The sequence below is a fragment of the Oryctolagus cuniculus genome, chromosome 2, assembly GCF_051225735.1.
Source record: "Oryctolagus cuniculus isolate XC-2025 breed Fujian yellow rabbit chromosome 2, ASM5122573v1, whole genome shotgun sequence".
NCBI classification, from domain to species: Eukaryota; Metazoa; Chordata; class Mammalia; order Lagomorpha; family Leporidae; genus Oryctolagus; species Oryctolagus cuniculus.
In genome coordinates this window covers 138,046,282-138,061,754 of record NC_142868.1, presented here as the reverse complement: position 1 = coordinate 138,061,754, position 15,473 = coordinate 138,046,282, and the positions used below count along the sequence as shown (strand labels likewise).

The 15,473-nt window shown below is 46.4% G+C and overlaps 1 protein-coding gene across 2 annotated transcripts in view; it reads left to right on the top strand.

Annotated features, from left to right (window-relative positions):
• The window catches only part of ANXA4 (annexin A4), a 105,300-nt gene that overhangs the window by 88,529 nt on the left and 1,298 nt on the right, over positions 1-15,473 (top strand). For both annotated transcript variants that reach the window (XM_051842825.3, XM_070069010.2), the window contains 4 exons: positions 2,470-2,563; positions 7,269-7,364; positions 7,943-8,001; positions 10,356-10,478. In XM_051842825.3, the coding sequence (XP_051698785.2) occupies positions 2,470-2,563; positions 7,269-7,364; positions 7,943-8,001; positions 10,356-10,478 (372 nt within the window). The remainder of the gene's footprint in view (positions 1-2,469; positions 2,564-7,268; positions 7,365-7,942; positions 8,002-10,355; positions 10,479-15,473) is intronic.

The following is a 15,473-nucleotide window of genomic DNA, read 5'->3' as shown; positions in this document are numbered from 1 at the left end:
CAGAGTTACACAGAAAGAGGTGAGGCAGAGAGAGAGAAAGGTCTTCCATCCGCTGGTTCACCCCCCAGTTGGCCACAACAGCCAGAGCTGCGCCGATCCGAAGCCAATAGCCTGGAGCTTCTTCCAGGTCTCCTACGCGGGTACAGGGGCCCAAGGACTTGGGCCATCTTCCACTGCTTTCCCAGGCCATAGCGGAGAGCTGGAACGGAAGTGGAGCAGCCGGAACTAGAACCAGCACCCATATGGGATGCCAGCACTTCAGGCCAGGGCTTTAACCCGCTGCACCACAGCTCCGGCCCCATAAATGTATCATTGAATCCTTGTAATAACCCTATGAGATAAGTATTTCTATCCCCACTTTACACACAAGGAAATTGAGACTCAGAGAAGTCAAGTTCTTTTCTCAAGCTCAGACATATAATAAATAGCAGAACTGTGCTTTGAACTCAAGCAATTTGCATGTGGACCCAGCACACAGCTATAGTGAGGGACTGATCATATTCAGTACCTGAGATATGAACCACAATGTTGTATGAGGAAAAGAGCCTGTTGCTTTCATTAGAAGGGAGAGGGGCATGTGTGTGGCTTGGGCTTCTCGGAGCTTGGTGATTGGGTTTCAGGAGGGAGCACCTGAAAGCAAGCAATTCCGTGCAACCAGTGAAAACTGCACAACTGTTTATGACCTGGCCCAGGAACTCGTAGTGTCACTTCTGCCATGCTTTGTTCATTGAAGCAGCATGTGATGGCCAGGGTTCTCCAGAGGAACAGAACTAATAGAATCTCTATGTGTATGGCGGGGAGAGATTTATTATGAAGAATTGGTTCACAAGATATTGAAGTGGGTAAGTACCAAGATCCTCAGGGTCCATCTCCAAACTGGAGACCCAGGAGAGCTGAGGGGTTTGATCCACTCTGAGTCTGAGGGCATGAGGACCAGGAGAGCTGATAGTACAGTTCCCATCCGAAGGCCAGCAAGCTTGAGACCCAGGAAGAGCCAGTATTTCAGTCAAGTCTGAGGGTAGGAAAAAGAACTGATGTCCCAGCTCCGGGCAGTGAGATGGGAGACATTCCCTCTTAGGAGGTCAGCCTTTTTGTTCTGTTGAGGCCTGCAACTGGTGGAATGAGGCCCACCCATACCAGGGGAGCGCTTTGTTTTCATCACTCTATGGACTCAATGTCATTCTCATCCAGGACACTCTCACAGACACACCCAGAATACGGTTGAACCAAGCATCTGTAGTGGCTCCCTCAAGTAGACACAAAAGAAGTCATAGCAGGGGCCTTCTCTGTGGTAGAGCGGGCTAAGCCTCCACCTGTGGTGCTGGCATCCCATAGGGGCACTGTTCGTGTCCCAGCGCTCCTCTTCCAATCCAGCTCTCTGCTAATAGCCTGAGAAAGCAGCAGAAGATGGCCCAAATGCTTGGGCCCCTGCACCCACGTGAGAGACCCAGAAGAAGCTCCTTGCTCCTGGCTCCAGATCAGCCCAGCTCCAGCCATTGCGGCCATTTGAGGAGTGAACCAGTGGAAGGAAGACCTTTCTGTCTCTCCCCCTCTGTCTATAACTCTCTCAAATAAATAAATAAGTTCTTAAAAAAAAAAAAAAAAGTCATGGCAAGCATCACAAACCTGCTGAGACTTAAAAAGCTTTCAATTAGATTAACTCTGAGCCCTTCCACCTGTAAAATTCTGTTTCTATGAATTGACTGTGCAGCAGTGAGGGAGGCAGAGAAAGAAGTGAAGAAACAGAGGAGATGGCGTTAGGGCCCCAGGAGTGATGATATGTTTCACTGAAGACCATTTTGAGAAATTGAGCAGGCCAGCTGCCTACTGTCAGTGAACAGAGAAGTTTTATCAATCATGCAATGTGAGCAGGATCAGTTTCTGGTAGTCCTGCCTGGTTGCAATGTAAGAAGTTACCCGTGGGGTCTTGGCAGTGCTGTGCTGTGAGAACTCAGTAACCTCAGGCAAGTCACAGATCATTCCACAGCAGGGCTGCCCATTAGAACCTTCTGCAGCACTGGGAACATTTTACGTCTACACTGCCCTGTAGGGGTAGCCACTGGCCACATAAAACTGCTGACCCCTTGAAATGTGCCTAGTGTGACTGAAGAAATGAATTTTCAATTGTATTTAGATTTCATGGTCAAATTCAAAGAACCACATGTGGTTAGTGCTCCTGCATGGCATAGCCCCAGTCCGGGACATTCCTTTTAGCTCTTTAGAACCATGTTGTCTGTAGATAATGAATTGCTGGTGTTTGCCTTGACTCCCAGGAGCACATTATGGGGTCCATTGGTCTGATGCCTAAGGAAAAATCCCAAGTCATTTCCACTCACCACTACTTCCTCCACCCCCATTACCAACTAAATAAACCTAAGCCAGCTCAGCTCTTTGCGGGTTTGGAAATGTTTGCCTGTGTCCTGGCACATCCTCTTTGGTGTTTTAAACTTGTGCTTTGTTTGGCTTCAGGACCTCTATGAGGCCGGAGAGAAGAAATGGGGCACAGATGAAGTGAAATTTCTGACTGTTCTCTGTTCCCGGAATCGAAATCATCTGTTACATGGTAAGATACTTACCTCAATTCTCAAAGAAACTATTTGAAAAATAGCAGGGGTCCAGCACTGTGGCATAGCAGTCAAAGCCGCCACCTGCAGTGTCGGCATCCCATATGGGTGCTAGTTCAAGCCCTGGCTGCTCCTCTTCCAATCCAGCTCCCTGCTAATGTGCCTGGGAAAGTAGCAGAAAATGGCCCAAGTGCTTGGGCTCCTGCACCCACGTGGGAGACCCAGAAAAAGCTCCTGGCTCCAGGCTTGGATCAGCCCAGCTCTGGCCATTGTGGCCATTTAGGAAATGAACCAGCAGATGAAAGATCTCTCTCTCTCTCTCTCTCTCTCTGTAACTTTGCCTTGCAAATAAATAAATCTTTAGAAAGAAAAAAAAAAAAAGGAAAGCAACAATCACACTGCCTGTAATTAACTGGCAGCCTTTTCCTCTCACCTAATCCCGTGATCTGAGTGTACTGAACTGTCTTAGACTTACTGGGAAGCATGAGCCCAGTGATGCGCCTCAGGGCCAATTCTCAATGATGAAAAGTTAGAAGATACAGAAAGACAACATCAAATTCTGGCATTCCCGCTTCTAAGAAACTGACTCTTGTTGTCCTTTTAAATTTTGTAAAATGTTTACTTATTTAATTTCATATACTTGAAAGGCAGAAAAAGAAAGAAAACGAGAACTCTTCCATCTGCTGGTTCACTCCCCAAATGCCCACAGCAGCCGGGTCTGGGCCTGGAACTCCATCTGGGTCTCCCATGTGGGTAGCACTGGAACCATTATCTTCCCTAAAAAAAAAAAAAAAAAAAAAAAAAAAAACTATTTATTTGAGAGGCAGAGAGAAAGAGAGAGAGAGAGAACCCCCCATCTGCTCTTTCCTTACCCAAATGCCCATGATAAAGCCAGGAGCCACAAACACTCTCCAGATCTCCCACCCGAGTGGCAGGAACCCGGCCAACATCTGCATTGGCAGGAAGCTGGGACCAGGAGATTGAACCCAAGTACTCCTGGGTATGTTAACCAGAGTCTTAACAATAAACCAAACACTCACCTCATATAGTAGTCCCATATATATTTTTTAAAGATCTAGTTATTTATTTTAAGCAATTACTCAGAAAGAAGAAGAGACAGAGAATGAGAGAGAGACAGGTCTTCCATCCGCTGGTTCACTCAGCAAATGACTACAATGGCTGGGGCTGGGCTAGACCGAAGCCAGGAGTCAGGAGTCTCTTCTGGGGCTCCGAGTGGGTGGAGGGACCCAAGGACCTGGGCCAGCTTCCGCTGCCTTCCCAGGCACATTAGCAGGGAAGTGGATCAGAAGTGGAGCATCCAGGACATAAAACGGCACCCATATGGGATGCCGGCATTGAAGATGGCAGTTTTACCTGCTACCCCACAGCACTGACCCCAGTTTTTTTTTTAAGGCAGCCCCAATTTGGTTATAAAAGAAAATAATCTTTAGTACATCAGGAAGCAATAAAAGTGTTGATTGATGTTTATTCTTGTTTAACTTCCAAGCTGTAAAGCTAGAAAGAGATTTCTTTTGGGGTTATACTTCCTAAGATGAATAGTGGATAATTTCAAATTTTATTTCCTATGTGTATGTTTCTAATTTGTTTCTGACCATTCTAAACTTTGTAATGTGCTTTTAACTCCTTTTGGGAAAAGACATTATACAATTACAGAATATTTGTTGTTAGGCTTATCTTCTTCTTGCAAACTGCAATAAAAGTTTAATAAGATATTTCATATTTTATATAATAAGTGCTTTAGGTCTTTATGTACATCATTATTTTTTAGATCTACCATGCCTCCCCACCTCACAGATTTACAAATCTTGTGGGAAATTTGAAAATAATGAGTTTGCTAATTGAAAACATAAAGTGACTAAAAAGCACAATACATTCTTTTTTTTTTTTTTTTTTTTAGTGGAAAGCAAAATAGCAAGGTGTATTAGGGTAGGGACATCCATAAGAACAGATGGGCACCTCTCCAGACAGAACCTGAGAGAGAGTGCCCAGTAGCTTAGATTGGGGAAGAGCGAGGTTACATGGTTGAGTGGAGAGAATACAACTGGGCAGGCCAGGCAGGTGGTTCAGCAGAGAGGCAGAGGGCTGAGCGTGCAGTCCGGTTGGATTCTAAGTTTTTAAGGGAGTCTGTTTACCCACCTCCCCCTCTCCTCCAGGACAAAGGATTCGGAGTCCTGGCAGAAGGGTTGTTGGGTGAAAATTAGCAAATTCCTCCCCAGATTTGCTGGCACCTGGGCAGAGTAGGGGGGCTTCCCTTAGGGCATGTCTGAGAAGATTTTATTGCCCCATGTTATCAGGTAACCCCTTTGATCCTGAGGAGTGAGAATTCTCCTGGGAGCTTTACTTGGGGGAAGGGCTGGGACCACCTGGGGGGTCATCCGGGTCTGGGTAGGACTTTGAAGTGCAAGATGCTGGGCTTCTGGAGCTTCCGCAGTGGGTGCTGGTCTTCAGGCCTTTCTCATACACACAGAGGCTCAATTTCTGACTTCCTACCTAACATATCCCCTGTCAAGAAAAAAAATACCCATAATTCTTCTATGGGGATAAATGGGCGGAGTTCTGTATTCCATAGCTACTTCAAAGCTGCCAAATAGGTGTAGCGATGGATATGGGTATTTTTCTCTTGCTATTTGTCCTGTGGTGCTTGAGAGTGGCCTCAGGAAGCATTGTCCTGCTTGGTCCAGAGGGTGGGTCACCTTGTCTGAGATAGGCTGGAAGCCATGTCTTAGAAGCACCCAGAGCCAGATGAAAGCACGATGCATTCTAAAGTTGTAGTTATTTCATGTATTCGACTGTGACCAAAAAATAGGCCCATACTTTGTATTATGGTCAGACCAACTTCTGACTCGGATCTTGAATTCATTGCCTTCCCTCACCTGATCACAACACAGATCTCCCCCCCTGGTGGTACTTTCGTAGAACTGCAGGCCCTCAGAAATCAATCTAGTGCATACATACATTTTTAAAGAATCTTCACTTCTGGGCCCTACTCAATACTTGAGCAGTTGTCAAATACCTGCTTGTAAATCACTTGGAGAAAATATTAGAATCACTATTTGGGTAATGAAAGTCATCATTTTCTTACCAACTGACCATAATGGAGAGCGTTCATAATAACCAAGGTTTTGTTAGTAATTTTCTAAGTGTGTGATAAGCATTGTTTCTGGAAATATGCCAAATAATAATATACTGGATGCAAATTAAGTATGAAACATGGAAACAATATGCAATGAGACAAGAGGAAAAATGGAAAAAACGTGGCTCACTGAATGGCAGGAGGAGCTGAGTAATTTCAGAAATAGCAGAAAGCAGGGAGGTGTGGGGGAGCTCAGTAGAAGCCAGTCATGAATTTAATTTCCAAGGCAGAGTTTCTGAAGTGTGGTTTGTTGCTCCCCCTCTTCGTGGAGGAATGACACAGGACCCTGTGCTGTTCTTTCATCTGCTCGGCCCTCCCCGGGTTTGCTGCTGGTTCATCACGGGTTGGCTACCGACCCTTCCACCTCCGTGGAAGGGTGGTTCCCCTGCCACATTCCCCACTTCCGCGGGGGAGCGGCACACCGCCGGCCCGCTCTCCCGGGGGCTGCACAGGTGTTCCTTCAGATAGATGTTCCCCTTAGATGTTCCTGGTGCATGTTGTCTCTTTCCTCCTTTATAGTCCTCCTCCGCCAATCCCAACTCGGCTGCCCACACACCGAGTACGCTGCTCTCCTCCAATCAGGAGCAGGTCCTGCAGCTTGTCAAGTTGGTGAGAGGCAGCTGGGTAGAAGCTGTTTCTCCCTTCTCAGCGCCATATTGTGGGAGAGCAGATGCATAGAATAAGTCTTAATTCCAGTAACAGTCTAGTCCGAGTTGCTCCCCACAGTGGTTTCCACTAAAAATGCTGATTCTTGAACCCCTACTTTAGGTTGGCTTAATTAGGAGCTCTGCGAGTGACACCAGGAAGTTGATGGCTTTCCCAGGTGATTCTTAGGTTCTGCAAGGGTGAACGATGACTCAGTGAGGCAATCCCCTTGATTTTTTTTTCCCAGAAGGGCAAGTCTAACAGGTGCTGACTGGATAAACCGCTCACTTGTTTGGTAAAAGTTATGTTATATGTTGTTGGGTATGGATGTCCTTTGATTGACAGCCCTGATGGGGTCCCAGGCAAAGAAGAGGATAAATGAAAGAGTTATCTATCCTAGGAAGATTCCAGAAAGAGACAGCAAGAAAGGAAAATATATTCATCACATCCAAAACTGCCTCACAAAAAAGAAAAAAATTAATTATATTAAGCTCTATTAAAAGATGCAACTGGCTGTAATTAAATGTGTCTCAGTTTTGAAGAGATTGAATGGTCTGGTTTTGATGAACCAAAAGGAAGAAGAACACGTAAGTGAGTGCCAAGATCAAAATTAGAAAAAGATACATTCTGCTTATTAAGAAAACAATGTGCAAAGCAAGATGTCTCCAGGGGTGAGGAAAGAGGGTCTGGGAAAGGGAAGGGTCTTTCCTGATGTTCCCAGGATCAGCGTCCCTTCCCCCTTACCATGGACCACTCCACTCCTGCTGGCCCCTCACCCACATGGCTAGTTAGTTTCCTCTTGCAGGCCACCAGAGAATAAACAGTGTGGAGGACCTGCTTCTCTCCATAGATTCGAGCTGCCTCTCTGTTTTATTGTGGTAACACCATCTTGTTGTTGCTTGCAGTGTTTGATGAATACAAACGGATATCCCAGAAGGATATTGAGCAGAGTATTAAATCCGAAACGTCTGGTAGCTTTGAAGATGCCCTGCTGGCCATAGGTAAGCTGCTGGGTGGGTGGGGGGAGCACATGTCTGTAGACTGTCCTCCTGTGTTATCAGTCTGTTGTCATGGGGATATAGAGTCTTTTTCAGAGATAAAAGTTGTTTGAATCACTCGGGAGGAGACGGGTGCTAGAATTTTAAGCAAGAAATATATATAGCCTGATTGCTGTCATGCCAGGTGGTCCATATATTTTGTGTCTTCTGTGCTTCTAATATCTCCACGCATGGGAAATAAAATACTGTTAGCTACATCTTGCAAGTCTGTGAGTGCTTAGAACTAATAACTGTTTCAGCTAATAGAGATAGTCATCATCATTTTGAAACTACATGTCACCCTATCCTTTGATGGCCTTAATAAGTATTTCTCCAGGAACCTGATGATAAAGGGAGGGTACTTTCTGTCTGAAAACACCTAGAGCATAGCCTATGTTCAGGAAACATTGTTTGGCTACAATTTCTCCTGCAAAGTAATCAAGATATTACTTGATACCTTGTAGAAACTGAGGGCACAATTGTCACTTTTCTTTTCCTAACGGTCTTAACTATAATCTTTTCATTTCTTTTTCTCTCGGTAGTGAAGTGCATGAGGAACAAGCCTGCATATTTTGCTGAAAGACTTTATAAGTCTATGAAGGTAAATGGCTTCATTTTTGGCATGTGAATGACTTTGACATATCTTGTGTCCATTTTCCTAGGCTTACTTATATCCCCCACCCAAATTTCCACCTGAATGATCCAATTCAATTCACCAATTACTTCAATGAGTGCCTTGCAAATAATACAAGGTGTATTTATTGAGTACTTGGGGTGTGTGGATCACTTTTTTTTTTTTTTAAGATTTATTGATTTATTTGAAAGTCAGAGTTACAGTGAGAGAGAGAGAGAGAGATATTTGCACCCACTTGTTCACTCCTCAGATGGCTACAGCGGCCCAGGGGCTGGGCTAGGCCAAAGCCAAGAGCCAGGAGCTTCATCTCAGTCTCCCAAGTGGGTGGCAGGGGCCCATGTTTGGGCTGTCTTCTACTACTTTTCCTGAGCCATTAGCAGGGAGCTAGATTGGAAATGGAGCAGCCAGGACACCAACTGGTGCCCTTATGGGATGTCAGCAACACAGGCTGCAGCTTTACCTGCTACACCACAACACCAGCCCCTGGGTCTCTGTTTTTAATGCTTTATTTGTATAGATTAATTATTTCCACGCAGCAGTTCTGTGGGGCAGGTACAATTATGAGCTCCTACTTTACAGATGAGGAAACTGAGGCATGGGGAAGATTTGCAGGTTTCTCAAGGTCCTTGGTGTGGAAGTAATGACACAAGGATGTACACACTGACAGTCTAGCTCCGGAGCCAATGCTCCTACCCATGTCTTGCACTCTTTCCAAGGACCTTTGCTGAAACCATGAGAGATGCAGGAAAGATAACCATGTACTCTTGCTCTCAAAGAACATCTAACCTGCCAGGATGGCAACTAGCACAAAATACCAATAAAAATACATGAGAGGGGCTGGCATTGTGGTGCAGTGGGTTAAAGCACTGGCCTGCAACACCACCAATCCATATGGGTGCTGGTTTCCATCCCAGCTGCTCTACTTCCAATCCAGCTCTCTGCTATGGCCTGGGAAAGCAGAGGAGGATGGCCCAAGTCCTTGGGCCCTGCACCTGCATGGGAGACCCAGAAGAAGATCCTGGCTCCTGACTTTGAAATAGCTCAGCTCTGGTGTTGCAGCCATTTGGGGAATGAATCAGTGGATGGGAGACCTCTCTCTTTCAAATAAATAAATATTAAAAAAAAAAAAAAAAGTGAGATGGTAATTGTGGGGAGCAACTGGGAGCAACTCGGACTAGACTAAGTTACTGGAATTAAGACTTATTCTATGCATCTGCTCTCCCACAATATGGCACTGGGAGAGGAGGAAACAGCTTCTACACAGCTGCCTCCAGTTCAACCAATAAACAGCAGGACCTGCTCCTGATTGGAGGAGAGCAGCGTACTCGGCGTGTGGGCAGCAGAGTTGGGATTGGCGGAAGAGAACTATAAAGGAGAGAGACAACATGCACTGGGAACATCTATCTGAAGGAACACCTGTGCAGCCCCCGAGAGAGCCGGCCGGGGGTGTGCTGCTCCCCCGTGGAAGTGGGGAAAGTGGCAGGGGGAACCGCCCTTCCACGGAGGTGGAAGGGTCGGTAGCCAACCCGGGAAGAACCAGCAGCAAACCCGGGGAGGGCCGAGCAGACGAAAGAACAACACAGAATCCTGTGTCGTTCCTCCATGAAGAGGGGGAGCGACATAATGGTGCCGTGACTCGGATATGAAGCCTAGGCAGGGTCCAGTGTCGCTCCTCTACGAAGACGGGGAGCGACAGTAATACAGTAGCTGAGGATCTACACATTATAGGAACAGGGAGGAAAGGGTATGTTTTTCCCAGTATTTTGGGGGTTCCTTTATGGTGAGGGGTTTGAAAAGAATATATTAAAAAGCTGATATATTGGAGCAGGACCTACAAGCAAGTTTTGCACCAAAAGCTTTGCCATGGTATGGGGAGGGCAGGACGACATCCCAGGGGGCAAGGCTGTTACGGATGAGGCAGGCAGGCTGCACGGCACAGGGTTTGTCCCCAGAAAGGCAGAGTGGTATCCTGTGGTCAGAACATGCGGTGTTGGTAAGCATGTAGAATAGTCTGTGTGCCCCAAAAGGACGTCTGTGGAGTGGTGTCTCGTCCTGTCCTGCCAGGGGTGGGCAACCTTTTTCCTGCTAAGGGCCATTTGGATCTGTATAGCATCATTTGTGGGCCATACAAAATGATCCACTTAAAAATCAGCCTGCTACAGATGTCCTGCCTGCGTTTGCCTTGGCAGGGCCAGACCCATTGATTCTGTGGGTCTTGGACGGCCCTCGGGCCAGACATTCCCCAGCCCCAAGAGGTGGAAGAGAAGCACAGTGTGAAACCAATGGGCTCCCCTGTGTGGGGATCTTGTTTTCTGCCCTAGGGCTTGGGCACAGATGACGACACCCTCATCCGTGTGATGGTTTCACGGGCAGAGATTGACATGATGGACATCCGGGCAAATTTCAGGAAGCTCTATGGGAAGTCTCTGTACTCTTTCATCAAGGTAGGTCACAGCAGCCTCGCCCTGACCCGGGGCAGAGCACCACTGAAAGGACAGGGCTCAGCCCATGGCATTTAGCACTTCCTGTCCCCTTCCTAGCAGCTGTCATTGCCTTTCAAAAGAGTGCCTCCTTCAGATATTCCTAGTCTCTCTCCTGTCACATAGACTTACAAACCTTTGCCAAGTGGGTTAGTCTATTTTCCCCGCTATCGCAAAATACCTGGGCCTGGGTACTCTGTACAGAAAAGAAGTTGATTAAGCTCAGTTTTGGAGGCTGAAAGTCCAAACCGCTGGGCAGCAGCCCTTTGGTGGGGCACCGACTGTCGCATCATGGAAGGTGGCATCACAGCGGGCAAGAGGGAGAAGCCACATGGTGAGACAGGGCAGCACAAGCTCCACAAGAACTACTTGAACCCCTTCAGAAGTCAGCCCCGCCCTCTGCCCCAGTTACCCAGTCACCTCCCACCAGACTCCGCCTCTTAGAGGTGCCTCTACTTCTTCCTGCCCTTTGGACCTAGCTTCCAACATTTGAGCCTCTGGAGAACACGCAAACTATAACTCCACATGGGAAGTTGGAGATACTTGCTTTATAAAGACAACAGTGGAGCCGGCGCCGTGGCTCAATAGGCTAATCCTCCACCTTGCGGCGCCGGCACACCGGGTTCTAGTCCCGGTTGGGGCGCCGGATTCTGTCCCGGTTGCCCCTCTTCCAGGCCAGCTCTCTGCTATGGCCAGGGAGTGCAGTGGAGGATGGCCCAGGTGCTTGGGCCCTGCACCCCATGGGAGACCAGGAAAAGCACCTGGCTCCTGGCTCCTGCCAGGATCAGCGCGGTGCGCCGGCTGCAGCGGCGGCCATTGGAGGGTGAACCAACGGCAAAGGAAGACCTTTCTCTCTCTGTCTCTCTCTCTCACTGTCCACTCTGCCTGTCAAAAAAAAAAAAAAAAAAAAAAAAAAAAAAAAAAAAAAAAGACAACAGTGACTTCATGCTGAACCCAGACAGAGACAGGTCGCGTTTTAATGAATACTTGCAAGTGCACAATTTCCTTGTCTGCAAAATTACAACAAAAGATAAGCACCTGAAGCCAGCATGCGGTGCCGGGCCCGCTGAGTGCTGGCAAGGTGGGAAAGCATTTTCCTTGCCCTGGGTCACTGTTATTACCTGGCACCAGACATCCAGCAGAACTAAGATGGTCTGGGAGTGACGAGAAATGATTCACATCCCTCAGAACCCTTGATTACTGGGATTCTGCTTCTGGAGGAAGCCAGAAGAGTCTTAGGAACATGAAGCTGAGAACAAGTTACCTAGAAGCTATTAATTAAATATTCTGAATCCGACTCGTGGCTTGGAGACATGTCTGAGGCTATAGGAACAAACTTACTTTCTCCCATATTTTCACCCAACCACACATTTCTGACCCCAGGTGTAGGTGGGATTTTCCACATATACCAAGCAAGCAGCAGAAGCCAGCTGGGCACCCTGTACTCCAATTCAGTTCTGACGCTGTCTGCCTGGAGATGGCATCAGATCTCGTAGGCTGAGGGCCAGACCCACAGAAGTGTCCCCGCTTCCCACGCAGGTTGTGTCACCTGTGTTTCTGACTGGCTGTAAATCGGAATTCCCACAGCCCTTCCTTAGGTTCGATTCATTTTCAGGAGCAGCTCATGGGACTCAGGGGAACACATTTACTGGTTTATTATAAAGGGTATTACAAGGATACAGAGGATGAGAGGCATAGGGTGTGGTGGGTGAGGAGCGCACAGAGCTTCTGCGTCCTTCCTGGGTTCCCCACCCTACCAGGAACCTCCACATGCTATCCAGAAGCTCACTGGATCCTGACCGTTTGGGTTTTAGGGAGTGGCATGGGCGTGATTGATTCAGTCACTGGTCACTGTGATCAGCTCTCCCAGTTGGCGGTCCAGGCTCCTGACTTTGGCCTGGCCCCGCCCTGGCTGTTGCAGCCATTTGGGATGTGAACCAGCAGATGGAAGGAAGGTCTCTCTCTTCTCCCTCTCTCTCTCCCTCTCTCTTTCTAATAAATAATCCTCAATAAAGAGAAAATATTAGGTAAGCTAACTAATATTCAGTGGCTTCCAAATAAAAACAAATAATGGTTTTTCACCTAATACCTTAACAACGTTTACAGAGATCATAACCAGCACTGGGAAGGGCTTAGTGAAAACTCACTGTCTGGACTTCGGGAGGAACGGTAAATTGTTATAAACTGTACTTGATAAGGGTTTTACAACCCAGAATATGTAAAGAATGCCTACAATTCAATAACAAAAAGACAATCCAAGGCAGAGTTATAGACAGAGAGGAAGAGAGTGAGAAAGAGAGATAGAGAGAGGTCATTATCCACTGGTTCACTCCCCAAATGGCTGCAATGGTCAGGGCTGGGCCAAGCCGAAGCCAGGAACCAGGAACTTCTTCCAGGTCTCCCAGGTGGGCACGGGGACCAAAGAACATGGGCCATATGCTGCTTATTTCCCAGGCAATTAGCAGGGAGCTAGATCGGAAGTGGAGCAGCCAGGATTCCAACCAGTGCCCAAGTGGGATGGCAGCATCAGTCATCAGCTTTACTTGCTGTGCCACAATGCTGGCCCCAAATAGAGATTTCTCCAAAGAAGACACACGAATGTTCAATAAGCACATGAAAAAAGAGTCATACCACTAGGGAAATGCAAATCAAAACCAGAATGAGATACCATTTCACACCTACTAGAATGGTTATAATTTAAAAAGAAAAAACAAAAACACCCTTTTCCTTCTTACCCCCCAGTAATAGCAAATGTTAGTGATGATGTAGAGTAACTGGGACCTTCATGCAAGTCTGGTGGGATGTAAAACAGTGGACAAACACTTTGGCATTTCTTCAAAAGTAGTTGTTATAATATTATATGATAATACAATTACCATAAGACTAGGCAATTTCACTTCCAGGTATATATTCAACTGAAATAAAAACAGAGATTCAAACAGATACTTGTACACCAGTGAATACACTAATCACATTAGGCAAAAGGTAGAAACAGCCTAAGTATTCAATAGATGAATGGATAGATAAAATCTGGTCTATGCATACATGAAGAAGAAGGACATTTCCTACACATGGATGGACTTTGAAAATATGCCAAGTGAAATAAACCAGACATAACAGGTTAAACATTTTATGATTCTACTTACATGAAATAGGTAGCATAGTTAAATTCATAAAGACGGAGTATATGAGGGGCTATCAGGGGCTGGGAGAAGTCAGGGAGGAATAGGGAATTACTGCTTAGCAGGTGCAGAGTTTCTGTTGGGGTTGACAAGAGGGTTTTGGAAATAGACAATGATTATGGTTGCTCAGCATTGTGAATGTAATTAATACTGCTGAATTATACACTTAAAATGACATTTTATATATTTTATTACAATAAAGGTCTGTGAAGAGATTCTGAATAAAAATTTTAATGAAATCTGAAAAAGGACCCTATGTATTATACTTTTATTATACCATTATTTATATTATTTACATTAGTTAATTTATTCTTTTAAAGATTTATTTATCTGAAATGCAGAATGATAGGGAAAGACAGAGACAGAGAAAGAGAACTTCTATCCTCAGTTCACTTTCCAAATGCCTATAACAGCCAAAGTTGTGCTGAAGCCAGGAACCAGGAAGTCTACCTGGGTCTCCTGTGTGGCTGGCAAGAACTCAGGTACTTGAACCATCATCTGCTGCCTCCCGGTGTGCACATTAGCAGGAAGCTAGATTGGAGGCAGAGATGGGACTTGATCCCAAACACTCCATATTGCTTCTTCTTTTTTTTTTTTTTTTTTTTTTTTTTTTGACAGGCAGAGTGGACAGTGAGAGAGAGAAAGAGACAGAGAGAAAGGTCTTCCTTTACTGTTGGTTCACCCTCCAATGGCCGCTGTGGCCGGCACGCTGCGGCCGGCGCACTGCGCTGATCCGATGGCAGGAGCCAGGTGCTTATCCTGGTCTTCCATGCGGGTGCAGGGCCCAAGTACTTGGGCCATCCTCGACTGCACTCCCAGGCCATAGCAGAGAGCTGGACTGGAAGAGGAGCAACCCGGACAGAATCCGGCGCCCCGACCGGGACTAGAACCCGTGTGCCCGTGCCGTAGGTGGAGGATTAGCCTATTGAGCCATGGCACCGGCCAATCCCAAACACTCCAATATGAGATATGGATGTTCCAAGTGTTGGCTTAACCCAGTGTACCTGCCTCTTGCATTATTTTATATTACTTATACTTACATAAATAAAATGTTATAGAATAATATTATGTAATATGTGGAAAATGGAATTAAAAGATGAGCTTATTTTGATGAAAGGAAATTGAAATCATGCAAACAAGAAGTCTTCAAAGAGCTTATGAAGAGGCTGGCATTGTAGCAAAGCAGATTAAGCCGCTGCCTGCAACAATGGCATCCCATATGAGAGAGGGAGAGACACAGAAAGACGGAGAGAGCTTCTATCCACTGGTTCATTCCCTAAATGGCCTCACAGCCAGAGCTGAGCCAGGCTGAAGCCAGGAGCCAGGAGCTTTATCCAGGTCTCCCACATGGAGGCCATCTTCTGCTACTTTCCCAGGAGCATTAGCAAGGAGCTGGATCAGAAGTAGAGCAACCTGGACTTGAACAGACATTTATATGGGATATGGGATGCCAGCATTACAGTTGGCAGCTTAACCTGCTGCACTACAATGCCAGCCCCCAAACTTATCTTTGTTTTGTTTGTTTGTTTTTAAGATTATTTATTTGAAAGGCAGAATAAAAGAGAAAGAAAGAGATCTTTCTATCACTGGCTTACTCCCCAAATGGCACAACAACTGGAACTGGGCCAGGTGGAAGCCAGGAACCGGAATTCTACCCAGGTCTCTCACATGGGTTAGAAGGGCTTGAAAGAGTTAAGGACCGGTTGCTTGCAATGCCAGCATCCCATATGGTTCTCCGCTGCACTTCTGATCCAGCTCTCTGCGATGGCCTGGGAAA